We start from the raw sequence: 25,382 nt of genomic DNA, 5'->3' as shown, positions 1-25,382 counted from the left end.
AGTAAAATGTGAGCCTGTGATCACACCAGAGTCCAGTCCGGGGTACTTGAAACAGCCAGATGACTGGGACATTTTTACATATTCAGGAGTCAGGTCTGAGGAGACCATGAATGCTTCCAAGCTGACATAGAACATGGTCAAACAAAGCTTTGTGGACACGTGTCGTCACTTCAACCTGGGTTTACACAGACCCAGGTATGAGATGGGCTTCCTGGAACAGCTCCTAACCATAGTGGACCCTTGTTCTTGCTTCATCTGGCCAGATTCAACAATCTGCCTTACCTCCAGGAATCCCTCATCTACCTCTAAGCCTTAGAGGCCCTGTCTGTAAACTATGAAAGAACAACCCACAGGCTATGGCCCTCAGCCTCGGTGGGGGTGAACTATTGAGAACAGCAGCGTGAAGACTGATGTAAAGTCATCATGGTCTTCAAGAAGAGTTTTTAGGGCAGTCTGCATAACACTAGGTCATTGTTTCAGATCTTTTTTTTGCATGAGCAGCTAAAATAAAATTTTCCTCTGGGATAAAGATGTTTAAACCCATTTAGAAGAATATTTTAAAATTACCCTCACCTTTTCCTCTCTCTACAGTCCTTGTTCATTGTAACTTTAAAATGAAAAGCAGATTTTCTCTAATAAAACAATGCAATCCAGATCTGCTTGTTCAAAAATCTGACCCCAAACTGCAGGTATGTGGTATACCGATACCTCCCTGAAAAGCAGAGGAAGAGAAACTGGGTTTCTAGCTAGTGTGTGGCATTGTGGTTTTATATGTATTTATTCATTTAGTGGCTCATCTAAGCCAGCAGATGGAACCCTTTATGTCAGAGAACAATTGCCCTTGGGATTTCACATTCAGTCCAGACATAAACTGTGTCTCATATGCGGATGTTACAGAAGTTTCCAACAGTCCCTACAGGTTTCCCGAGCACTTGCCAGAGACCCCAAAGTATGGCCTGAAAGGAAAAAGAGATATCCGGTCATGAGGAAAGCTAATCTCCTCACACGGGCACCAGTGTTGTTAAAAGATGGTGTCCCAGGTTTCAGCACCAATGTTAGGAAAAAGATGAAGAGAGTTGGGGGCGGAGAGAGAGAGATGGTCAGTGGATCTGCAGCGAGGCCTGGAGGTGACGGAGATGCCTCTGGGGGATCCATGTTGGGAATCCCTTCCCCCTGAGAGACCAGCCACATGATGGTATAGTACAGAATAGAGTTTATTCAGGTCATGGGGGGTTCAGAGGGTAATAGAGGAGAGAGAGAGAGAGAGAGAGAGAGAGAGAGAGAGAGAGAGAGAGAGAGAGAGAGAGAGAGAGAGAAAGTGAAGAGAGGAGTAGAAGAGTAGAGGCCGGCCATGAGCATGTGGAGAGAGAGGGGGGGAAGGGAAGAGGAAGACAAGGGATAAGGGGGAGGGGAGAGAAGGGAGCAAGAGAGAGAGCAAGAGAACAAGAGAGAGAGGAGGGGCAAGCAGCCCCTTTTATAGTGTCAGGTCACTGGGGCGGAGCATACCTGGCTACTGCCAGGTAACTGAGGGGTGGGGTTTAGAGAATCCCAACATTGCCTGCATCAGGAATCTTTGAGATGCCCACTGTTAATCCATTCACAGCTTCAGAACAGTTCCTCAGAACACACCTAACCTTGTTTTCCTAGATACACAAAATTTGCTAGAGACCAATTGAGGCCAATGGTCCTGAACAGCAGAGTCGGAGACCTGGAAGTCAGCCTGAATCTCTCTGACTTCCTTCAGGAGGAAAGACTGAAGACTTACTTCACATTTCAGGCTAAAGTTTAAATCCTATTAGCTAAGGATTACTGTATTTCTGTACATGACTCGTTTTACATGTAAAAATTAGCTCAATCACGGTGATAATCATTTTTAGTTAATATATCAAAAATGACCAAAAAAATAAATATTTCTCTTAGTACAGAAAACACCAGAAAGAATCCCAGGTACTCTCTAGATTTTTTTTTTAATCGGAAGCAAGTCTTTGATTCTTCCCAAGTTTCTTCATTCAGACCTCTTTACAAATGTTCTAGAAGTTAGCAGACTTCGCTGTCAGACAGCAATGGACAGTGGCTGCAGATTCGCATCTGTAAGAACCGTGGGAGGGAACCACATGGACAGCAGAAAGGCTGGTGGTCAGGTGGTCATGTCTGGAGCACAGCTGGAGGTAGAGGATTAAATCTGCAAAAGAGTTAGATCTCTGCCCCTGGGCTTTGTCCTCCCATCCCACATGTTCCTGCCTTAGAATTTAGAATGATCACTACAGCCCACCAGACTTGCTGTCCTCCCTTAGCCCCTCAGCCAGAGTCAGAATCTAATGTCCATAGGTTCCAGTGTCTTGGTTTCACACAAAGCTCGGACTGTGGAAGTCAAGGGTTGCCTCGTCCTTCCCCCTTCTTCCTCCTCCTCCTCTTCTTGCAGCCATACGTGTATCAGTATGACATTCACCCCCTCTCTCGTCCCCTCCCATCCCTGCTGTTGACCCCTCTTCCCAGCTAGCCCCCATAAGATGCATCTTCATACAAATGACGTTGCCCCCTGCTGAGCTAGGATGAGTTTGTTCATGTGATCCTATGGTTTGGGCACCAGTCTTTGAATGGGCTTATAAAAGTCACTTTGAAGGAGACATGCTGTCTTCATCAGAGTTTTACTGCTGTGAACAGACACCATGACCAAGGCAATTCTTATAATGGACAACATTTAATTGGGGCTGGCTTACAGGTTCAGAGGTTCAGTCCATTGTCATCAAGAGCATGGTAGTGTCCAGGTGGGCATGATGTAGGAGGAGCTGAGAGTTCTACATCTTGTTCTGAAGGTAAACAGGAGAAGGCCACACCTCCAAATAGTGCCACTCCCTGGGTCAACCATATACAAACCATCACACATACTAAAAATACCATGTTTAGGTTGCCTGAAAAATGTGAATTTAGACTGTTACTGGTTAATATGTCCAGTTTTGAGAAATATTTTATACCCACTTCTACTCTGACCTCCAGCTAGATAATTTATAGGAGAATTGTTTACATTCTTTTCCCTTTTTTTTCTTTGCATTTTTTTTCTCCTCGTTAATTGCTTTCTACTCTGTAGACTAAGTTTTGGAACCACAATCCTCCACCAGAATTCTTCCAGGTTTTGATTTATGATTTTCCCAAACACCATTCCAAGTATATTTGTTGTCCATACCCATTACAACAGCTTAAAACAGGAGGAACTCGTTGTCTTGTAGATCTGGAGGCCAGAAGTCTATATTCAGATTGAGGGCAGACCTTATTCCTCCTGCAGGCATATCTGACCCACAGCCTCCAGGCCACATGCACCCCAGGATAACCTCCCAAGCATGGGTTTTGGAGACGGTAGTGTTGGGGGACAATGTCAAGGGTGGACATGCCTGCCCGAGCCCCCTGGGTGGCTGTCATTCTCTACTGCCTCGAGAGCTGATGCTACCGCATTCCGAGGCTGTGGCTTCAGCTTTCCACCATTGTGTCTTTGCTTTTCATCAGTCTTCTTCTGATTATTTTACTGGAGTAAATGTACATGAACCTTACTGTCTTAACCATTTTCATCTTAACCACCCTAAAATATGTAGTTAGGGCAACGTGCATTCAGTCACGGCGCTGCCTGGCCACTGAGGCAGCCACCTTGCTCAGTGACACTTCCACTCTAGTCTGTGTCCATGATACAGTAACTGTCTTTGCCTCCCTCCCCGCTGCCAGCAACCGGCTCCCTGTCTGTAGGCATGAGAAGACGCCTTGGAAGAATCTAATGGCGTTTGTCCTTGTGGAACAGGCTGGAATCATGTAACAAAGCTTTTCGTTTCGTCCACTTTCATTTTACACCACTGGGTGTGTCTTACTTTCCTTCCTTTTAAAGCTAAATAATCTGCCATTGTAGACAATGCCGCATTACTCCTCCATTTATCCATAGGAAGACATTTCCTCGGTAGTGGTTCGTTGTTTAGTTTAGGCTTGGTTTGGATTTCTGAGGTAGGGCACACTATTGTAGCCAAGGCTGGCCGCCAACTTCCACTCCTGCTGCCTTGGCTTCCTGGCTGCTGGGATTTATAGGCCTGCAGCACCCAGCGCACTTCACAGAGCTGAGCGAAGAGTTTAGCCTTTGGGGATCTTTGGGGGCTATAGATGTAGCTTAGAGGAAAGGGCACTGGCTGCTCTTCCAGAGGACCCAGGTTCAATTCCCAGCACCCACGTGGCAGCTCACAACAGTCTGTAACTGCAGTTTCAGAGGATCCTGTGTACCATTCGCCTTCCATGAGCACTTCACACAGGCGGTACACTTACATGTGTTTAGACAAAAGACCACACATACAAAAATAAAATTTTTAAAAAGAAAGAAAATTACAGCAAATCAAATGTGAACCTCTTAGAGCTAAGAAGTGTCTGTTTTATTTGGAAATTAATTTTGCTAAATGTCTCCTTAAAGCAATCCTCTCTCTCTCTCTCTCTCTCTCTCTCTCTCTCTCTCAGTCAGGAACAACCGCCCTGTTCTTCGCTGCCCAACAAGGCCACAATGATGTTGTAAGGTTTCTCTTTGGATTTGGAGCATCCACTGAATGTCGAACCAAAGTAAGAGAATCTCAGTCTTGAGTTGACTCACACCCCATTGGAGGCCTCCGAGGTCTTGAGTTCACACCCCATTGAAGACCAATGAGGTCTTGAGTTCATACCCCATTGAAGACCTATGAGGTCTTGAGTTCACACCACATTGGAGACCTTTGAGGTCGAGTTCACACCACATTGGAGACCTCTGAGGTCTTGAGTTCACACCACATTGGAGACCTCTGAGATCTTGAGTTTACACCTCACTGGAGACATATGAGGTCTTGAGTTCACACCACATTGGAGACCTATGAGGTCTTGAGTTCACACCCCACTGGAGACCTATGAGGTCTTGAGTTCACACCCTATTGGAGACCTCTGAGGTCTTGAGTTCACACCCCACTGGAGACTTATGAGGTCTTGAGTTCACACCACATTGGAGACCTATGAGGTCTTGAGTTCACACCCTATTGGAGACCTCTGAGGTCTTGAGTTCACACCACATTGGAGACCTCTGAAGTCTTGAGTTCACACCACATTGGAGATCTCCAACAATCATGCTGTTCATTTTCGCCTTATCCATAACACAGACCTGGGCTTCTCCTGCTGGAAGATTCAGAAGCCTAAGGAAGTGGGTTTCCCAGGGTTGCTGGTGGTGGTTCAGGATTAGTCAGTCTTTGGGATTTCTTCCCAAGCTTTGCACTGGGAGAGTTTCAAGAGGGATGACTAAAGTTCTCCCCTGCATTATCCATGTTCTGTTCAAGGACACCAAGCTTTATAGCCAGGTACCTCTCTAGCAGCCCCTATTTCTGCATTCTACTCTATGTCTGTATCCCATCCAACACAGTAGTAGGAGTTAGCAGAGGGTGACCTGGTCCTAGTGAGCTGGGTGCTCTGAGATGGCGTCTGGTTGGCAGCCTGCACTCATGAGCTATCCTCTCAGAAAGACATGGAGTCAGACTACGGGTCTCAGAGTCGCTCAGGACAGAGACTACAGTTCTTCCTTTAAAGGGTTTTATTCTCACTTTTCATATTCCAATAAGAAAGCATGGTGCAAAAGGATGAATGTTGTGTTCACATGATATTTTTTTCATCATTTATAACAGAAAATTTTGAGCTGATGTAAGATGCTTGTCACTTTCAGCTCATTCTGGGTCTACTTGTAATATTAATTCCTGGATTTTAGCCCATGAAGTTTATCCCATGGCTAAACTTGAATTTTCTTAATTGGTTGTATATAATAATTAGATACCAGGGAAGTTCCCACTGGCTCTTTCTCCTAATGAAACACTATCAAATGGTCCAGATGTTATATGGATTTTGTAAACCCCATTAGTATATTTGTGCACATTCCTTAAAAATTCCTGGACATAATATAACATAGCACAGCATAATATAATATAATGTGAAACACACACAGTTAACAGTAATTATCTACTCTTCATTTTAAAACTGAAATAACAGAGGCCTGGGTTGCTCAGTTGGGTGTAATGCTTGCTGCATAAGCCTGAAGCCCAGAGTTCACATCCTCCAAACTCATGGAAGCCAGGGATCATGACATACATCTATAACTGTGCCCTGAGTGTGAGGCGTAGGAGAGACATGAGGATCCTGAAGGCAGCTATTGTAGTTAAAATGATGGGCTCCAGGTTCAGTACCAGACTCTGTCTCAAAGACTAAGGTGAGACAACAGTAAAGGAAGATGTTCTTTGGCTTCCATGTGGGTGAATTTGTGTATAAGCTGTGCATACACACACACACACACAAATGCATACACTCTCACACACACCATGTGCATTGCAACTAAAGTAGCAAGAGCACTGAACCTAAACCTCAACACCTTAGAACTAGATCAGAAGGATCACATGACCACATGGCTACTCCAGCCCTCTTCTCACTTAAGTTCCGACCCGATCAACGCCTTTATGAAGGAGCCATTTGAGCTCCCACAGCTCCATAGAATGCAGAGCCCAGAATGAGTAAGTCTGGGACTCCAGCAGGTCAACTGCAAGGGTCCTAAGAGCTTTCTATGGGAAGAAGGGGCTGTCAGGAGGTTGTGAGTTTTAATGTGAATCTGTCCTCAAAACTGATTTGTTTTTAATAATCACCTTATTGCTATTAAGTGTATAAAATTTGTAGCCTGAAAACGTTTTTAAAGAGAGTGGTCCTTCTGTCGTGGCCAATATATTTTACTCTTCTCTAACCTTATCGGGCAGAGAGAGCAGAAAGTGGACAGGACAGAGCCTCACAAGAGCAATTAGTGATTGCTGCTGCTGAGTGCTGTCCTGATGTCCCTGTCTTGTCACCAGCCTCAGCCTCTCCTGTCCATTCTCCACCCAAGGCTGCCTCAGCCTTTGTCCTTCCCCCTCCCTCCCTCCTCCCTCCCCCTCCCTCCCACCTCCTTCCCTCTTTCCCTCCTTCCTTCCCCCTCCCTCCCTCCTCCCTCCGTGTGCCTTCTCAAGCTCCTGCCATGCATGGGATGTCACTTTGACTATGAACACAGAGCTCTGTAGCAGAGATTTTACAGGTAGAGCTTCCTGCCGCTTGCCTGTCACATCCATTCAACTAGTTAAAGGCTTGTTTTTCAGGGCTCACCGCTATCTTCTGAACCAGACCCTCTGAAGGTAGAACTTGCTTTGAATTTAAAAAAACAAATCAAACAAGCAACCAACAACAAAAACCCTAAGCCCAAATTAGAAACTATACTGTCATATTCATAATTAATATTTTCAGTTAAGTTGAGTGTTATTGAATTATTCATAATTAGCTTAAACCTGCACATCACAGTTCTCAGCACCAAACACCAAACACAAAGGTGGGAAAGATACCTACTGGTAAGTGTCTCACAGTAGTGCCCGGAGAAAGCCATCAGTGACTCCCTGAGTCGGTGCTGTGGTGCTTGGCATAAGTGCTTATTCTGATTTCAGCTGCAAAGATAAAAGTGCGGTCGGCGGATCAAAGGGCTGCCTCATTCCACATCAGAGCACCATTTACCTTACAACACTCTGCTTAGTCTTAGGCCCGTGCCGTAAGAGACCTAGACAAACTGGCACATGTTCAAAGGAAAACCCTGAGCCAGACAGTGGGATGTCATCATCTGCTCTTTTAATGGAGGCATATCTTGTCCCATAAAAACCATGGCTGTAGATGGGTAAGCATCTTTAACTTAGTGGCTTATAACCAATTAGCTCCAGCGGAGAGCCAGTGCTTCTGAGACAAAGCTGGCAATACTTGGAAGTGGGCTGTACTTCCAGTGCTGAGCTGTGAGTGGATGACGTCTCCTCTGGTACGGGCAGGATTGTGGTGACAATGACAGGTGAGGTGGCTGCATTATGACCCTGCAGCTTATCCAAGTGTGCAGCATCCGTGTCCTCGGGATGATATGAAGAGAGCCTCCACTGAGGGCACTTGCTGCTCTTCTGAGGCCAGAGGGTAGAGCCCAGCCCCCAAGCTGCGTGCCTCGCAGCCTCCTGAAACTGTGCCAGTCCTCACCTCTGCGGGCACCCCACGAACATACACTCACAGAGACACACCCACGAAACTCACACAAACAAGAAATAAAATAAGTCTTTAAAAGATAAGGTAAAAGGCAGAAGGGAAGTGGGTTTATTATTTCTGGGACTATACTCTCCTAATTCTATGTGAAAACTGTTCTCGATAAAATACACGCTGTGCCAAATCTAATGCATGTGCTCTTTCCGTCCACAGGATGGGGGCACCGCCCTGTTGGCTGCTAGTCAATATGGGCACATGCCAGTGGTGGAGACCTTGCTGAAACACGGAGCCAACATCCATGACCAACTTTATGTGAGTGTTTCAAGAAGGCCCGAGCTTATCCCTTGATCCCAGCTAGCATTCGATCTAAATTCCAGTGTCAGAAACCACAACTTAAATATGTTTTCGAGCACTAAAAGAAAGTGCACATCTTTTTTGAAGATGTATATTTACAATTTGAGTTATGCATATGGGGGTGTGGATGTGAATGCAAGTGTCAGAGAGGTCAGAGGTGCCCGGTGCCCGGAGCTGGGGTTACAGTTGTGGGCCACGCGATGTGGGTGCTGAGAATCAAACTCAGGTCCTTGGGAAGAGCAGCATGTCCTGATCACCGAGCCACCTCCCCAGCCCTACACAGTGGGGTTTTCACTGGAGATGTCAACGGAAAATCAGCTCTTCCTGCTGTAGAGACCATGTGTTTCTTCACCTCTGTTCTCCCTTTTCAACCTGTTGTACATCTGCAAACATTCCCCACATGCTGTTAAACTGCGCAAAGTGCCCACTCACACATGACGAGCCATGTGGTCCAGCCTATGCCATGTGGTCCAGCCTATGCCATGTGGTCCAGCCTATGCCATGTGGTCCAGCTATGCCATGTGGTCCAGCCTATGCCATGTGGTCCAGCCTATGCCATGTGGTCCAGCCTATGCCATGTGGTCCAGCCTATGCCATGTGGTCCAGCCTATGCCATGTGGTCCAGCCTATGCCATGTGGTCCAGCCTATGCCATGTGGTCCAGCCTATGCATTCCCCCTCCTGTTGTAAAGATAGTGGATCGGAGTGGCACCAACAGTTAGTCAAGGAACTGAGAGGCGGAAACCATGGAGCTGTGTTCACGGGTAGGACTGGGAAGGGCTCCACTGCCACTGTCAGTCTGTTTGCAGCTAATTGGCAATCAGTACATAGCCCAAGGGCCCTTTTAATTGTCACTGAAATTCCATAGGCTTTGCAACACGTGTTATTATCCTGGTCTTATAGGAAAAAGAAAATATGAGAGATGGGGTGACTTGACAGTCTCGGGGCGGAGAGGGAGACGGTCCTGCTCCCAATTATCCAGGAACTGTTTTCGGCCATTCTCAAACATGCTGCAAACGTACAGGCAGTGGGTGTTCGGAGGCACCTGTTGGGCTGTGGAGGTGTGCAGGCTTCCATCTGAATGTCCTTGCCAGAGCTCACCTTGTTAACTCTGGTGAATCACAGGCCTCTTTGAAGTCCATGGTAGCCTTACCCTCTGGCACTTCCAAGTCTGTAAGGCTTTGAGCCTGCATAAGAGGCTGAGACCCTTGACAATGCTCTAACAAACGCCTCTCGGCCTGCCTGCCCATGAGGCGCACCTGCAGGACGTTTCTCAGAACACGTATCAGGGCTGTCCAAAGCTGCCCTCAGAGCAGCAGAGCCGGTCTCTGTGGTCACTGCTGCAGCACCAGGCGGCCCTGATGCGTGTTCTGAGAAACACAGGCCGGGTGAGGGGTGGCTCGGGGAAACCTGAGCTTGGATCCCCAGCACCCACATACAAAGCTGGGATCTGTGGTGTGCACTGCAACCCCAGCAGGTGGAGTGGACGGGGATTCTGGGGCTTGCTGGCCAGCCCATCTAGCCAAATTAGCAGTGATCTGTGGATTCAGTGGGACCCAATCTGCCAAAATAAGGTAAAGAGCTATTGAGGACCCCTCTTGTTGGCCTTTAGCCTATACACGTTGTACATGCATGCACGCTTAGATCCACACACATGCGCATACACGTGCACACACATACCACACACAGAGAAAAGAAAGAAAAATAAATGCATGTCTAAAGCCTTGGCTATCTCTTGCTTGACCTATGGAAGTAAAGAATAGCTGAGCGTCTAGATTATATATGGGTGTGTGGGCCCAGAGACTTTGGAAATACAAAGTTGTTGTTTATTTTCACAGCATGACCCACAGTTGGCAGTGAATCAAGGGTGGATATAAAGTTTACACTCACTCCATAGCATTCTTCCAGATGCCCTCAGAAACACAGACTTCTGCAGAGCCCCAGTCACAGTAAATCCCCCGTTAATCCGTGAATTAAGAAAATGGCATGTGCCCTAACTCCCTTTGTACTTTAGTAAAATGGTCTAAATATTTCTATTTAAAACATTTGAGCTCGCACACACTTTTGATCCCTGTACTAGGGAAAGCAGAGACAGATGGATCTCAGTGAGTCTACCTAGTGAGTTCCAGGCCAGCCAGGGCTTCAGAGTGGAGACCCTGTACCAAAAAATAAAATAAAATAAAATAAAATGGGATAGGATAGGGAAACTAAAAGTTGTAATTTACAGTGAGAAACTCAACGTGTAGTCTGTCTCAGAAAAGACTACAGGATGGCTGTAGAGATGGCTCAGTGGTTAGAGCACTGTCTGCTCTTCCAGAGGTTCTGAGTTCAATTCCCAGCAACCACATGGTGGCTCACAACCATCTGTAATAGGATCCGATGTCCTCTTCTGGTGTGTGAAGACAGCTACAGGGTACTCATATATAATAAATCTTAAAAAAAAGAAAGAAGTACTCGCTTCCTGACAGGAAAACCTGAAGTTGATGCCCAGAACTCACATTAAAAAATTAAATAAATATTTTTTAAAAAACCTGAGTCCTGCCAGAGAGATGAAGAGATAGCAGTTGAAATCATGTGTTGACTTTAATTTTCTAAATCTTTCAAGCGAAGGACCCGAATTCTGTTTCAAGCAACCATATGGTGGTTCACAACCACCTGTAACTCGAGTTCTAGGGGATCCAGTGCCTGCCTCTGGTCTCTGAAGGTACCAGGCATGTATGCCATGCACACGTATATGTACAGACAAAGCATTCATACACATACAGTAAAATAAATCTTAAAAAATGTTTTAAAAATCTGGGTGTGATGGCTCATGCACGCAATCTCAGCCCCTGGGGTACAGAGACAGGCAGCTTCCTCAGGATCTGGGGCCTGGCAGGCGGGTCCTCTTGGTGGTCCCAGACCAGTGAGAGACACTATAGCAACAAAGTGCACAGAGCCTTCCTGAGAAACGACACTGGAAATTGTTCTCTGGCCTCTGTGTGTGCAGGTGAACACACATCTCCCTCCCCCTCTCTCTCTCCCTCTCTCTGTCTCTGTCTCTCTCTGTCTCTCTGTCTCTTTCTGTCTCTCTCTGTCTGTCTGTCTCTGTCTGTCTGTCTCTGTCTGTCTGTCTCCTCTGTCTCTCTCTCTGTCTCTCTGTCTGTCTGTCTCTCTCTGTGTCTGTCTGTCTGTCTCTCTCTCTCTCTCTCTCTCACACACACACACACACACACACACACACTTCTCTATAATGTGGTTATCTGACAACTATTACTTGGCAAAAGAATAGAAACAGAAGAGAATGCAGATGAGGCACCTAAGTTGTGAACTTTTACTTGTCTTCTGACTCTAAACCGCTGTTATCTCAGGATGGAGCCACCGCCCTCTTCCTGGCTGCCCAAGGTGGTTACTTGGATGTCATTCGACTACTGCTGTCTTCAGGAGCAAAAGTCAACCAGCCACGGCAGGTAATGTCCTTTGGAGCAGGAGGCCGGGCTCTAAAGCAGCGTGGGGCTGGTACGGCCGTCACCGTGGGCAGTCTTCAATCCTGCCTCTGTGGTAAAAATTAACTTTGATTAAGATGTCTCCTACCCTGTGCTTTGAGGTCAGCCGGGTGTCTCTGAACTCCAGCTGACATCAGGAGTCAGTAGTGTTTGATGTCTGAGGTCAGGCACGCAGTCTGCCACCTTTCACATCATTTATGACTGTGCCGCAATAACGTGTTGGCTGACCTGGGACATGGTAAACAGAGGCCATCCAACCTGCTCTCTGTCCTGCTATGCTACCATAGCTCCGGTCTAGCATGTTTTCCAGCAACCCAGGCGGAGCCCTTGAAGTCAGGACACCGTGAGTGGGGTCTGTCACTCACAATCGCACAGCCATTGAGACTTCGGTTACCAGTGTCTGATATCTAGCGTCTGCTAATGTCTGGCAATTCCATCCGTTGACACTTAAAGCTCAGGGACGCAATGCTGGCGTTTCTGCTAACCGTAAGGCGTTTATGCCAAACAGCCTACTGTTCTTCTGTAGGAGCCAGAAAGCGTGGCTATGAAGGTCGCTACTGATGTCTTTCAGAAGTCAAACCGGTTTCCTAAACAGTAATGCCCCAAAGGCAGGTGGCTTCTATTTTAACTGATCTGGCAAGGGAAGCCTGGGTATTTAAATAACATAGAGCTCCGTGGATCCTCAGGATGGCCTGTGTTCCTGGCCACAGGCTTCTTGGGTCTTCATTAGCCTGAATGCATAAGGAATGAGACCGGAGTCTGGGCGTAGTAGGTTTGCTGTTAACAATCTAGACTTCTCCACCAGCGCTGCCAATGGTATGGTTGGTTGTTGGGGATTGGTTTCTTCTCTGAGACAGCGTCTCACTCAGTTGCCTAGGCTTGCCTCACACTCAAATGCTGGGACCACAAGCCACCACACCCCATTAGCTCCGTGGAGTTTTAGACTGAATTGAATGTTATTTGCGGGCACGTGCTATAGAATACTGTGGAAACAGACGGTCTTTAGCCGTCTGCTGGCCTCTACCTTGGATTCTAGGGGTTGACTTTAGTCAGCAGGCTGGTGCCACAAGTGCACAGACGTGTTTGCTCAAAAGCAATCCCCAAGTTGATATGAATTGGTATAGCACAGACCGCATGGGTGCGCGTGCACTTGGGCATGAACTGGGTCACCCGTTGTCATTGAAACCAGCAAGTTGTTAAGTAAGGCAGCAGTAACCACAACACACCAGCTGTTTGCATTCCTCAGCAGTGAGGTTCACCTGGCTGGCCAGTGGGTAACCCACCCTGTGGTTAAAAGACAAGGGACACGCCCTTCCAAAGACTGTTTCTAACAGTGCTTTGGACCTGGGAGAGTCCGGGTCTGAAAAGATTATTACTCGGGAAAACTTTTATAAAGGCGGGAGTTACTTGAGGAGAGGGAGCGATGACAGTTTCCTCTTTGCTGTGAGAACGCACCCTGTGGTGCTGTCACCCACCTGCCAGGAGCCTATGGCTCTGGTTAGAGATGCGCTTATCTTGGTGAGTCATTCCATGTCTGTCATTCTGCTGACTTGATTGTGAGTTGTTCAGAGGTTTAAGGAAAGTGGATTTAAAGTTCTCATTAAAATGGCTTACCCAGGGTAGAACATTGCAGGCAGGGTGTCTGATATCCCCACTAGCTCAGTAAGTCTTTGTTAGGAAATTCTTGAATTTATGAAGGACAAGGATATATGCCTGATTTTCCAGTTCTTAATATTTTTACACAAATTTGGTGTGTGTGTGTGTGTGTGTGTGCATGTGTGTGTGTGTACAGGTATAATGAGTGCAAAAGCCAGAGGTCACTCTCAGATGTCCTTCCTTAGGAGCCACCCACCTTTTGTTTTGAGACAGAGTCTCTCCCTGGAACTTTCACCTGGACTATCTGATCAGTGAGTCACAGAGATTCCCCTCCTTCCCGCCCCAGCTCTGGGCTTAGGAGCACACGCCACCACACCCAGCTTTTATGTGATGCTGACGACCAAACTCCAGTTATCATACCTGCACACTTGCACACATCCCTATTCTGACCTCTATGGGGTCCCATTTTTGCACACATACACATGCACACAAACACACACACAATATAAAACACACCATACACACACACCATATAACATACCACATACACACACCACACAGCACACATACACAATACACACCATACACAAGACACAACACACATACTATACAATATACAACCACACACTACACAACACACAATATACACACAACACACATGCACACACATATCACACACGCACACCTGTGACAGAGCCTAATGGAGTAGCTGAGAATCCCTCCTGGGACATTTGCTGTGATGTTGGGGAGTCAGCACTGTAGAAAGAATGGCTTCTCCTGGTAACTTTTCCTCCTGAGAACTACACAGAACGCTTTCGTGCTTTGTGCTGCGGAAGTGTGAAGCCACAGTCAGGACAGTGTGCAGCTTGAAGTCATGGATGTCCACGGTCACTGAGGAAACTGTGTTTCTTCCTCCACTCGTCTTCTCAAGGAGAACTTTGTGACCAGTGGTGAAGATGTTTCTTGGCCCACGGTTCTCGTAACCACATACTTGACACACTTCTCCCCAGCCTACCTCACCCACATCACTAACGCTACTTTCTAGAGCTGCCACGCCTGGCCTTGTTTTCCCAGCGTTCGGTTTCCATGGTTTACTTGTCACTACCTAGGTCTCCTTTGCCTGTCAGTGTTTCCACAGCAGTGACAGAAAGACCAGCTTGTGAGTGTGTTCCCTATGCAGTGGTTCTCAACCTGTGTGAGTGTGTTCCCTAAAGCAGTGGTTCTCAACCTGTGTGTGTGTGTTCCCTAAAGCAGTGGTTCTCAACCTATGTGTGTGTGTTCCCTATACAGTGGTTCTCAACCTGTGTGAGTGTGTTCCCTAAAGCAGTGGTTCTCAACCTGTGTGAGTGTGTTCCCTATGCAGTGATTCTCAACCTGTGTGAGTGTGTTCCCTAATGCAGTGGTTCTCAACCTGTGTGTGTGTTCCCTAAAGCAGTGGTTCTCAACCTGTATGAGTGTGTTCCCTATGCAGTGATTCTCAACCTGTGTGTGTGTGTTCCCTAATGCAGTGGTTCTCAACCTGTGTGTGTGTGTGTTCCCTAATGCAGTGGTTCTCAACATGTGTGTGTGTGTTCCCTATGCAGTGGTTCTAAACCTGTGTGTGTGTGTTCCCTAATGCAGTGGTTCTCAACCTGTGTGTGTGTGTGTTCCCTAATGCAGTGGTTCTCAACATGTGTGTGTGTGTTCCCTATGCAGTGGTTCTAAACCTGTGTGTGTGTGTGTTCCCTATGCAGTGATTCTCAACCTGTGTGTGTGTGTTCCCTAAAGCAGTGGTTCTCAACCTGTGTGAGTGTGTTCCCTAAAGCAGTGGTTCTCAACCTGTGTGTGTGTTCCCTAAAGCAGTGGTTCTCAACCTGTGGGTCACAGCCCCTTTGGGGAGAGATCAAACAACCTTTTCACAGGGGATACCTGAGACCATTGGAAAACACAGATGTTCATACGTAACTCATAACAGTAGCAAAAATACTAATTATTAATTAGTTATGAAGCAGCAATGAAAATGATTTTTGGTAGGGGGGTCACCAGAACATGAGAAAGTGTGCTAAGGGTCTCAACATTAGAAAGGTTGAGAGCCACTGTCCCAACAGAAGCCTTCATCTGGACACAAAATGGCTGGGTTCAAAAAGTAAATGTTCTCTTGGGTCGCAAGCCTGGGGGCATGTGTGAAGTGGGAGAGACCAGAGCATGTGGAGACAGAGCAGAACCCAGAAGAACACTGGTGGAGGGCATGGCCGCCCTGGTCCCTCTGATGACTGCCAGAAATACACCGAGACTTGTCGGAGCACCGGGGAGGTCTGTGGCCCTCAATGGCCCACAAAACCAGAGGGAGATGAGGAGTGGCTGTGGAGCCAGCTCAAGTCTTCAGCAGAGGAGCTGAAGTCCAAATGTCCTCGCCTAAGGACTGGAATGTCATAGGAGCAGGGAGCAATACAGCATTTTGCGTTCAAATCCTTGGGGACTTAGTGGGTTGCCATCTTTTCTAAGCAGGTGTTAGGTAAGATGATAGATTAGTCTCTGACTTGAATGCTGTCTATGCCCGTCGACCAGCAAAATGTATTAGATGTAGCCCAAAAAATAGCACTAGATTTGGGAGGAAATGCAAAGGTTACCCTATTAGCTACCCATTTGGCACCCGAGTTTGTTTTGTAATGGTCAGCCAGTGCTGAACACCTTCAGGTACAGGCAAAGCTTCGCTACGCCTGGGTTGATGGTCCAACCCTCATACTTCCCTCGTCACGCGGCTCAGGCCCCATGTGTCCATCATCTGTCTGTCCCCTTCCATCAGACCTACAGCCTAAGTCTAAATCCCCCTCACTGGGTGTGGACACAGAGCTAAATGTCAGCTTTTTGCTTTTTTCTTTTTTTGTCTAGAAGTAGTCAAAAGTATTTAAATATCTTTTTTGCCCAATTCATATTCACTCCAAAATCCCAGAAAAGGGAAGCAAATCGACTTGTATTCTATCGTTTTTATTATGAAAAGGAGGGCACTGGGTGTGGTGGGACGCGCCTTTAATCCCAGCTCTCAAGAGGCAGAAGCAACTGCACCTGCTGACAGTGAACCGTGGGACTTGGTATGATCTGACACACGTGTCAGATCTGGAGGAGGGGGCATTGGTGATGAGGTGCAGAGCACACTGAGGCAGAGACGCAGTCTCACAAGCAAGGACTCAAGTTTTTGTTGTTCTTGCCCATTAAGGTGGTAGATCTGAGCTTTACCACAATGACATCAGTTGGGAGTGGTGACAGTTGTTCTCGGTGTGAACAGCCCAGCACCTTTCCACAGGCAATTTTACTAAAAACAACCTTTGACACGCATACTCGCAGGCAGCCCATCTCCCTCCCCTGGCTGCCCTCTAGTGGTGACATCCACGAAGGACAAAATGGACCCAGAGCAGACAGGGGCAAGCGTTTGGTCACTGGCAGCACCAGGTCACCTTAAATACGGCAGGGCTGGAGCTCAGAGCCTTTCTGCTGTCTCTCAGAATCTTGCCTACAACCATGTGCCAGGGCACACTCGCTCTGCGTGCCACGCCACCTCAAACTCCGGTTTGTCCTGCTGACAAAGTCCTGGTCTTCCTTCAAGACTCACCTGAGCTTCCACCCTGTCTGAGTGTGACCAAACCCCAAGCAGTATGTTGGTCCATCTCTATGTGCACACTTCTCATCCACTATCATGTGCACACTTCTCATCCACTATCATGTGCACACTTCACATTCACTATCATGTGCACACTTCACATCCACTATCATGTGCACACTTCACATCCACTATCATGTGCACACTTCACATCCACTATCATGTGCACACTTCTCATCCACTATCATGTGCACGCTTCACATTCACTATCATGTGCAACTGTACAGAAATCTCAACCGTATCTCTTCCTCTAGACTTTCCTTTGAAAACAGATTCTTTTATGCATTCATTGTTGATTGGTTAAGTGGATGGATACTTACACGCTCAATTTCGAGAATCAAGTGAAAACTGTGCAAGTTCTTTTATAAATAATAAGCAATTTTTTAGTTTTTACTTTTAATTTATGCTTTTAATAAAAATTGTAACTAAATAATGATAACATCCACCCTCGAAAGTAGATCTAGGGGCTGGAGAGATGGCTCAGTGGTTAGAGCACTGACTGATCTTCCAGAGGTCCTGAGTTCAAATCCCAGGAATGACACGGTGGCTCACAACCATCTGTGATGGGATCTGATGCCCTCTTCTGACATGTTAGTGCTGCATAACAGGGTATAGGCGCTAAAGTAATCCCAGCACTCCCTAGAGGCAGGGGATGGAGGATAGTGAGTTTGCATCCAATCTAAAGATTCTGTCTCTCAAGAGAGACGGGAAAAGACCACTTGTATGAGACAAGTTCGGCATGAACGGTTTGCGATCCCCGGGGACATGCCGTCACCCTAGCCGCCTCCTTGTCCCGCAGGATGGAACCGCGCCGCTGTGGATCGCATCCCAGATGGGCCACAGTGAGGTGGTGCGGGTGATGCTGCTGCGGGGAGCTGAGCGTGACGCCGCTCGCCATGTGAGTAGCGCCCGCCCCGCCCCTCACCTGCGGACTGGTCCTCCAGCTCTGCTCTTTAGCAGGAAAACAAAGTTCAACCGAGCAGAAAGTTTGTAGCTATGGTCGGCTTCTCCCTCCTCCATCTGACACGGTTTCTGGAGGAGCTGGGGAGGGGTGCGGTTTACTTGACCTACAGCATGAATGGAACATGCAGGGTCTATGAAGGGGGTTCAGGCAGAGCTCCCCGATGCACCCCGCTGCTCTCTCTGCCGCAAACCCCTGTGCGCCATCCCTCAAGCACCTGCCCTTAATCCTGCTGGCACGTGCCAGGCTGCCCAGAGGAAGGAGGATGACCAATGTGGGGGACTCGGAGGTCACCAGGATATGAGCCTGGTGGCTCTTTGTGTCTGATCTCTGTCGTTGCACCTTTACGTAGTTGCCTAACGTCAGAAAAGGAAAATCTGAAGGCACTGTTTCCACCTCTGAGATCGGAAGAGAAACCCCCCATCACACACTTTCACCCTCCACATTCCAGAGGCTTTCCTGGCTGACTGAAAGCAGCTCAGGCTCCTCCCAGCACCGCCACTGACCTATTAAAGCAAGCAGGAAACTGGTGGTTTGCAAAGTCTCTTTTTTGAGCCAAAAATGATCACTAAAGATCTATTTTTTTAAATTTATGCATTTTTAAAAAGAGTCAAATTTTAGCCTGTTCTTCCTGGGTTATCACCACCACCACACAGGCAAATAAACACACAGGGCAGGTGACGTCAAAACCGAATACAGTTAAGGCCGTAACAATGGCATACATAAATCATTAAAGACAGTTAAGCAATCGCCACAGAGTCACGAGCAGCAGAGAAGGCCTCTTGGGTCAATCAGTTGCCTTAAATATATATGGTCCTGAAGTGACTCCGGCCCTGTGTTCTCAGGGCCTGGAGGTGTGTCTGACTTAGCAGACAGCGGTCACTGTGGATGGCGCGGTCATGCAGAGTCACTGCTACTGTGTTCTAACCTGCCCTAGACTGAGACACACTCATTTGTCAACTGACTTAGTTCTCAGCCGGCACAAACACATTGACAATGGCCCCATGTCCCCTCTGCTTCAGGACGGTACGACGGCATTGCTGAAAGCGGCCAACAAAGGGTACAATGATGTCATTGAGGAGCTGCTCAAATTCTCCCCCACCCTCGGGATCTTGAAGGTAAGACATAAAAAGACGTTATGTTATTCTGCCAAAAAATGAGATAGACTAGAGGAGAGAGGGAGACTGAGAGCAGACTGGATCGTTGTTAGATGGAGGTCCGTGGATCCGGTGGGGCAGACGACGGTAAGTAGGACAGTCATACCTGGTCCTCCAGGGAAAGGCAGCATGGCTGACACTGACGACAGACACACTATTTATTGATAACGCTTGGAAGGTCTGGGAAACCAAAGGACACCCCTTGTCTTAAAGACCCACTCTGCTTGGTTAATTTAAGTATAAACATAGCCACAACATCTGGGACCTCAGAGACTGTATCTGGGGACTGGCAATGCTTCTTTAAGTTGCAGTCGTTTTGGATGGAAGTGTCTCTGTGCTGCTGTGTCGACTGCCCCGGAAGGCAGCAGGTGCCCCGGGCTTTTCCACCCGCAGTTGCTGCTGCAGCCGCTCAGTTCTGCCATCTCAAGGTGTCCAGAGAATCCGACACAAACACATGTGGCTGTCATCCATAGTTATAATTTATGGGTGATATTAATGACATTTTATTATTTGGGTGTGTGCAATATAAAATGTGCAAAATATTCTTCACTCTCGGCACATAACAGAAAAGAGCCGGTGGGCTAGGCTTAACCCGCAGGCTGTTGATTTGAAGGGTTTCCAGCCCTGCTTTGTCTCTTCTAAGTTGGCCCTGTGGCACAGCCGTGCCCTTGGGATACACCCGTGGAATGACAGTGTACAGTGTTCACGCTGGAATCATTCCATCTGTCCTTCACATCTGTAGACCCTGAACTGCTGGGCTCAGTATCGGCCCCACACCCCCTCAGCTTCTGAAGACACTGTAGTGGCACCAATGTGACTTTAGGAAGTACAGGGAAGACAGCAGGGAGTAAAACTGTGTCACTCGTGGCATGACGAAGCCAGGCAAAGCCACCGGGGACGAAGCCAGGCAAAGCCACCGGGGGCTGTGAGCTCAAGTCCTGACTGCAGTCTCATTTTCTCTTAGAATGGGACCTCGGCTCTCCACGCAGCAGTGCTCAGCGGAAATGTAAAAACAGTCGCCCTGCTCCTGGAAGCAGGGGCAGATCCAGCCTTGAGAAACAAGGTACTCACTCAGCCCATCCTTTAACTACACGGCACCTCCTCATAAGGCAAGACAAGCATCTCACAGGCTCCTGCCTCAATTTTCCTAGTTAACACACAATAATGCTGGGTTGCAATTACAAGTTATTCCTAGCCAACACATTTAGACTCGGAGAAGTGTGCTAAATTCCCTATACCATTCATGGCTGTCGCTAACCATTACTCACATAAAATGTGCAAACATTGGGGGTGGGGATGTGACTTGGCAGAATGTGTGCAGGATCCCTGTAGGGCATAAACCAGTAGTGGTGGTTCGTAGTTGTAATGCCAATACAAGGTTGTACAATGGTGTGGCTTCCTGGTAGGGAGAAGGCGGTGGTCTCTAAAGGCAGTAGTATGTGCTCTAGAAATGTCAGCATCCTGGAAGCCTGCTGCCTTCCCTGCCTGTTGAATGTTTATATCTTATAAATTACTAATGTATGCTTAGCAACTTGGTCAGGAAACTGTGTTGTCAGTAGGATCGAATGTCACTGCTACAACACCAATCCACGTTTTACTATCCTTAGAGTTGAACTAAATTTGGAAGTCAGAGATTTTTAATCACAGTAGAAAGGTTTGTCACTGTATGTCCTCTTCCCTGATGTCTGTTAAAGCTGTCTTGTGTGCAGACTGGAAGTTAAAGAGAAGCCCATTGGTTGTATTCTGACTTCTGTCGCTGTGATAATAATTAGCCTGACAAAAGACAATGCAGGAAGGAAGGGCTTACTTCAGCTCACAATTCCATGTTATAGTCCACCACGACCCAGAAGTCAAGACAGCAGGACTTTAAAACATCTAGTGACATTCCACCCACAGTAAAGAACACAGAACAATGAGTACATTCACATGTGGTGTTCAGATCCTCTTGCTCAGTCCAGGTCCCAAGCCCAGGGAATGCAACCGCCCACTGTGGCATGGGTCTTCCCACCACAGTTAATCCAACTAAAGAGAAGTCTACGACAGGCATGCCCACAGTCTAGCCATATTTAGCAATCTCTCATTGAAACTTTCATCATAGGTGATTCTGGGTTTGTAAGGTTGGCAATTGGAATGACGGCTGGAGAGGTGATTTAGTTATTAAGAGTACTTGCGGAACAATAGTCAGAACCTGACTTCAGGTCTCAAAACCCATGTAACAAGCTTGTCATGTGCTGTGTTTGCCTGTAACCCCAGAACTGAGGGAGGTGGGGACAGAAGGAGAAAGGGATAAAGGAGGGCTCCTGATCTCCATGTACATAGCAATGTATGCATCAGTGCATACAGCACACACATGTTTGCACACACATGAAACCCATTAAGAAGGGCCAAAGCTCCCATCTTCATTGTACCTAGCACACAGTAGGACCATTTCTCCATTCCTAGGGAAATGAACTGCTTTCAGAAAGCTTTTTCTGTTATAATTTCTGCTGCCTTTCCCTGATAGCTAAGTTTATTTTCCATGAGCTGGCCTGGCTGGGTGATAAAGCCAGCTGAAGTCACAACGGCCTTTCTCTGGAATCTTATCTCCAGACTTGTTCACAGAACTCTTGGAGAAATCAAACATTGCTGGTGAGCTATGCAGGACTGAGTTAAGACTGGGAACACCGTTAATACCTTAAATATAGAGAAACAGACAAAAAAAAAAAAAAAAAAAAAAAAAAGCTGCGCGTCCCACTTTGTCCCCTCAATGGATGAGCCTCCTAGGAATGGTCATGGGTAATTTCCAGGGGACAGAATGCTGAGCTTTCAACCTCCCTAGAGGAACTGAACTCAGGTATGGAAGCTCATACTGCTGAAAGCCTTACAGTCCTAGGAATCACTCCCAGACACCTCATCTGCCCACAAGACACCCAAGAGAAGCCAGTCTCTTTAATTGCAGCCCCAGAAGCAAGGTAATTAGAGCAGCAACCTAGAATTCTTGAAAGAGATATTTTTTGTTGTTTTATTTTTTATTTTTGTTGTTGATGGGGAGGTCTGCATCCAGAGATGCCCTTGAATTCCTGATCCTCCTGTCTTCACCCACTAAGTCCTAGGATTACAGACGCATATCCCATACCAGCTTTGGAAAAGGACTTTGGCTCTCAATCCTTTATTTAGCAAATCTCTATTGAATACCTACTGGATACTGTGTGCTGTGCACCTACTCTGGGGACATAATTTACGGTTTCTGCTTTTGTTGGGCTGAGAATTCAGAGGAGGAATAGGGCAAGGAAGGACATAGTACAGAACAGTATGAGCTAACTCGGGGACACAGGAGACGCTGTTGAAGCTTCCCAAAGAGAGTGGTGGCTAAGCTAGTTGCTTTATAAGCTTTGCTAATTGTTTTCCAGGATGGAACCTTGGAAATAGTACATTTGTTAAAAGTCGACTCTTAATACATATTTTTATATTGTCCATGAAACAATGAAAAATAATTCCAGTCACTATGCACAGTTGTCTCGAGGAAACTCTTGTGCAGAAGCTGAGATTGCAGGGAGAAATGACACTTTTAAATCAATCCCCATTTTATTGAGGTATTTATTTTGTGCATATGAGTGAGAAAGAGGGCAGACACCAGTGTGCCACAGTGTCTGTGGATGTCAGAGGTCAAATCTCTGGCTACTTTGTGGAACCCAGTGACTGAACAGGAGATTGAACTAGATGAGTAAGGCCTGAACCCAAGTTCTACCGATTGAGCCACTCACTGGTCCTAGTTTTATTTGGAAGAACAAAACTTGGGCTTAATAGATTATTAATCTAGAGAGTCTTTTCTGATGAATTAATAGTAATTTTACTGAATGTGACTCTTTGTGAATGTGACTTTTTGATATGGCCAAAAGAAACATGCCAGTATTTGTACAACCTGCGTGGCTCAGAAAGCTAATATGTTCCAAATGTTATAACTAATGCTAAAACATGTAGATTTCCATGCAACCAAGTACAAAGTGGTTCATCATATGCTTCCAGACCCCATGTGGCTGTTAATAAGAAACTATGTCTTACTTTGGCCTGTGATCTCAGCATTCAGGAAACTAAGAAATTCTGAGCCATCCCAGACTACGGAGCAAGACCTTTTCACCAAAACTGAAAACACATACACAGGAAGACAGAGAGGAGACAATTGAAGGGGAGGGAAAAGAAGAGGAGAGAAGGGCAAAGGAAGGGAGAGGAGGGGGAGGGGAAGGGAAGAGGAGGGGAAGGGGGAGGAGAAGAGGGAAAGAAGGGAAAGGGGTAGGAGAGAGTTGACACTTTTCCTAGAAAGACCTGGAAAATGTGTCCTCAACCCCAGATAAGGAACTGACAACAGACCAGAGGAATGATGTCACCAAAGGGAGCGTGGGTGAAGGGCTGGGTTGCTTACAGGAGCCAAGGCAGCAGTATCACGGCCCACCCTGGCCAGCATGGGGTGAAGACTCAGAAAGCCAGCATCCTGGAGCTCTCTGCTTGACTTGCAGGCTGTTCTGCAGATTGAGAGTCCCTCCTGTCAGTAGTCCTGGGGGAAGGGGGTGGGGTGCTTGTCTTGTAAGTTTCAGGAACTTACAAAAAACTTCAGTGCTAAGACTATGTTTACTTCCCAGGAGCTTCCTTTAGAAGTTCCTGAGTCTCACTGACTTTCTTCCAGGATGGCAACTGCTACACACTAGGGAGAGAGGAGAAAGAGGAGGGCGGGGGGGGGGGGGTAGGAGAGGAAAAGGCAGGTCTCTTGTAAACCAGAACTGTGTAGACATTAGGCTCCTCCTCCCTTCCCAGCTACCTGGGGCCACCAAAACCATCACCAGAGAAGCCTGTGTGAAGATTTTTGTTTTTACAAAGGCAGCTTGTTCTTTCAGAAATATATTTTGTATGCCAAACTGTAGCAGATTTATATTTTCCATTAACAAAGAAATACATTTTTTTTCAGATTTCATTTGCAAGTTAAAAACTTATTAGAGTGTCCATAATATTTAAGAGTGTACAGCTGTGCTGAAATCATGAAAGCTCAGGAGTTATTTCCCTTACAACACATGACACCTGTGGGAGGAATCAGGTCCCTACGTGCTTCGAGCTGCTCAGTGGTGACTTGGGGGCCCTGCTGGAAGTCGCAGGCACAGACACTATCCTTTCCTGGGTGTGTTACACTCTGCAGGCTTCCTGACCCATCAAACCACATCTGTCATACTGCCCCTCCCCCTCACCTTCGGAAGCTGGGGTGAGGGTTCTTAATGAGGCAGAGAATAAATACAGAGCTCAGAGCAGGGCAGAGGGTGAGCGAAGTACAGAGAGGGGGAATAAGTTCTAGTCACACAGCGGGTGATGTGGTTCATAACAGTGTGTTCTGTGCTGTATAAAGAACTGAAAGACATCCGAAGCTTCCCCAACAGAGGAGCACTGAACAGTTAGGAAAATGGAGATGCCAACCATCCTGATTCATTCATTACACTTTTTATCTCTACATCAATTATCACCCTGTACCCCATAATATGAACAAATAAAAATGGTAAGTGAGGGGCCAGCGAGACGGTTTAGCAGGTAGAGGTGCTTGCCGACGAGACTGATGAGCTAAATTCAAGGTCCAGACAATGTAGTAGGAGAGAACTTACTTCTTCACAGAAATTAGAAAGTGTGTTACAATAAATAAGATGGAATGTGGGCAGAATAAAAAACCATCTTGAGTCCTCCCTATTGCACAAATCACCTAATATAATAAACTAAATATTTTTTAAATCTAATGCCTTTATTCATTGAACAATATTAGATGTAATGTGCTGGACATTGTGCTGAAAATACAGTGATTTATACGACAAAGGCCCTGCCCTCTGGGAGCCTCCAGTACAGTAATGATCTGGCTAAATATAAAGTATGAGCGAGAGAACAGCAGGTGCTACTTCTCATTAGAAGGATACCCCGTTGCCTACTACAGAAGAGTGAGTCCAGAGGAGGCTCCTCGTCCGCCCCCTCTGAGTCCCTACAATTACATCAGTGGGGGACTGCACTAATGGTCATCTCGTCTCCTTTCAGGCCAATGAGCTCCCAGCAGAACTAACCAAAAATGAACGTATACTGCACCTCCTGAGACAGAAAGAAGAACTTGGGAAGAATGAACTGGGAACCATCTTAGACAGATAG

General features: G+C 46.8%; 1 protein-coding gene across 1 annotated transcript in view; it reads left to right on the top strand.

Moving 5' to 3' along the window:
- ANKRD29 (ankyrin repeat domain 29) overlaps positions 1-25,382 on the top strand; it is a gene marked incomplete at both ends in the record, with an annotated part of 39,295 nt that extends 13,913 nt beyond the window's left edge. Inside the window, 7 exons of the mRNA XM_080920513.1 lie at positions 4,483-4,581; positions 8,263-8,361; positions 11,753-11,851; positions 17,920-18,018; positions 19,104-19,199; positions 20,203-20,301; positions 25,275-25,382. Of these exons, the coding sequence (XP_080776639.1) occupies positions 4,483-4,581; positions 8,263-8,361; positions 11,753-11,851; positions 17,920-18,018; positions 19,104-19,199; positions 20,203-20,301; positions 25,275-25,382 (699 nt within the window). The remainder of the gene's footprint in view (positions 1-4,482; positions 4,582-8,262; positions 8,362-11,752; positions 11,852-17,919; positions 18,019-19,103; positions 19,200-20,202; positions 20,302-25,274) is intronic.

The sequence above is a fragment of the Micromys minutus genome (assembly GCF_963924665.1).
Source record: "Micromys minutus genome assembly, chromosome: 8".
NCBI classification, from domain to species: Eukaryota; Metazoa; Chordata; class Mammalia; order Rodentia; family Muridae; genus Micromys; species Micromys minutus.
Note: the sequence above shows the minus strand (reverse complement) of the source record. Positions and strands in the feature narration are given on the sequence as shown.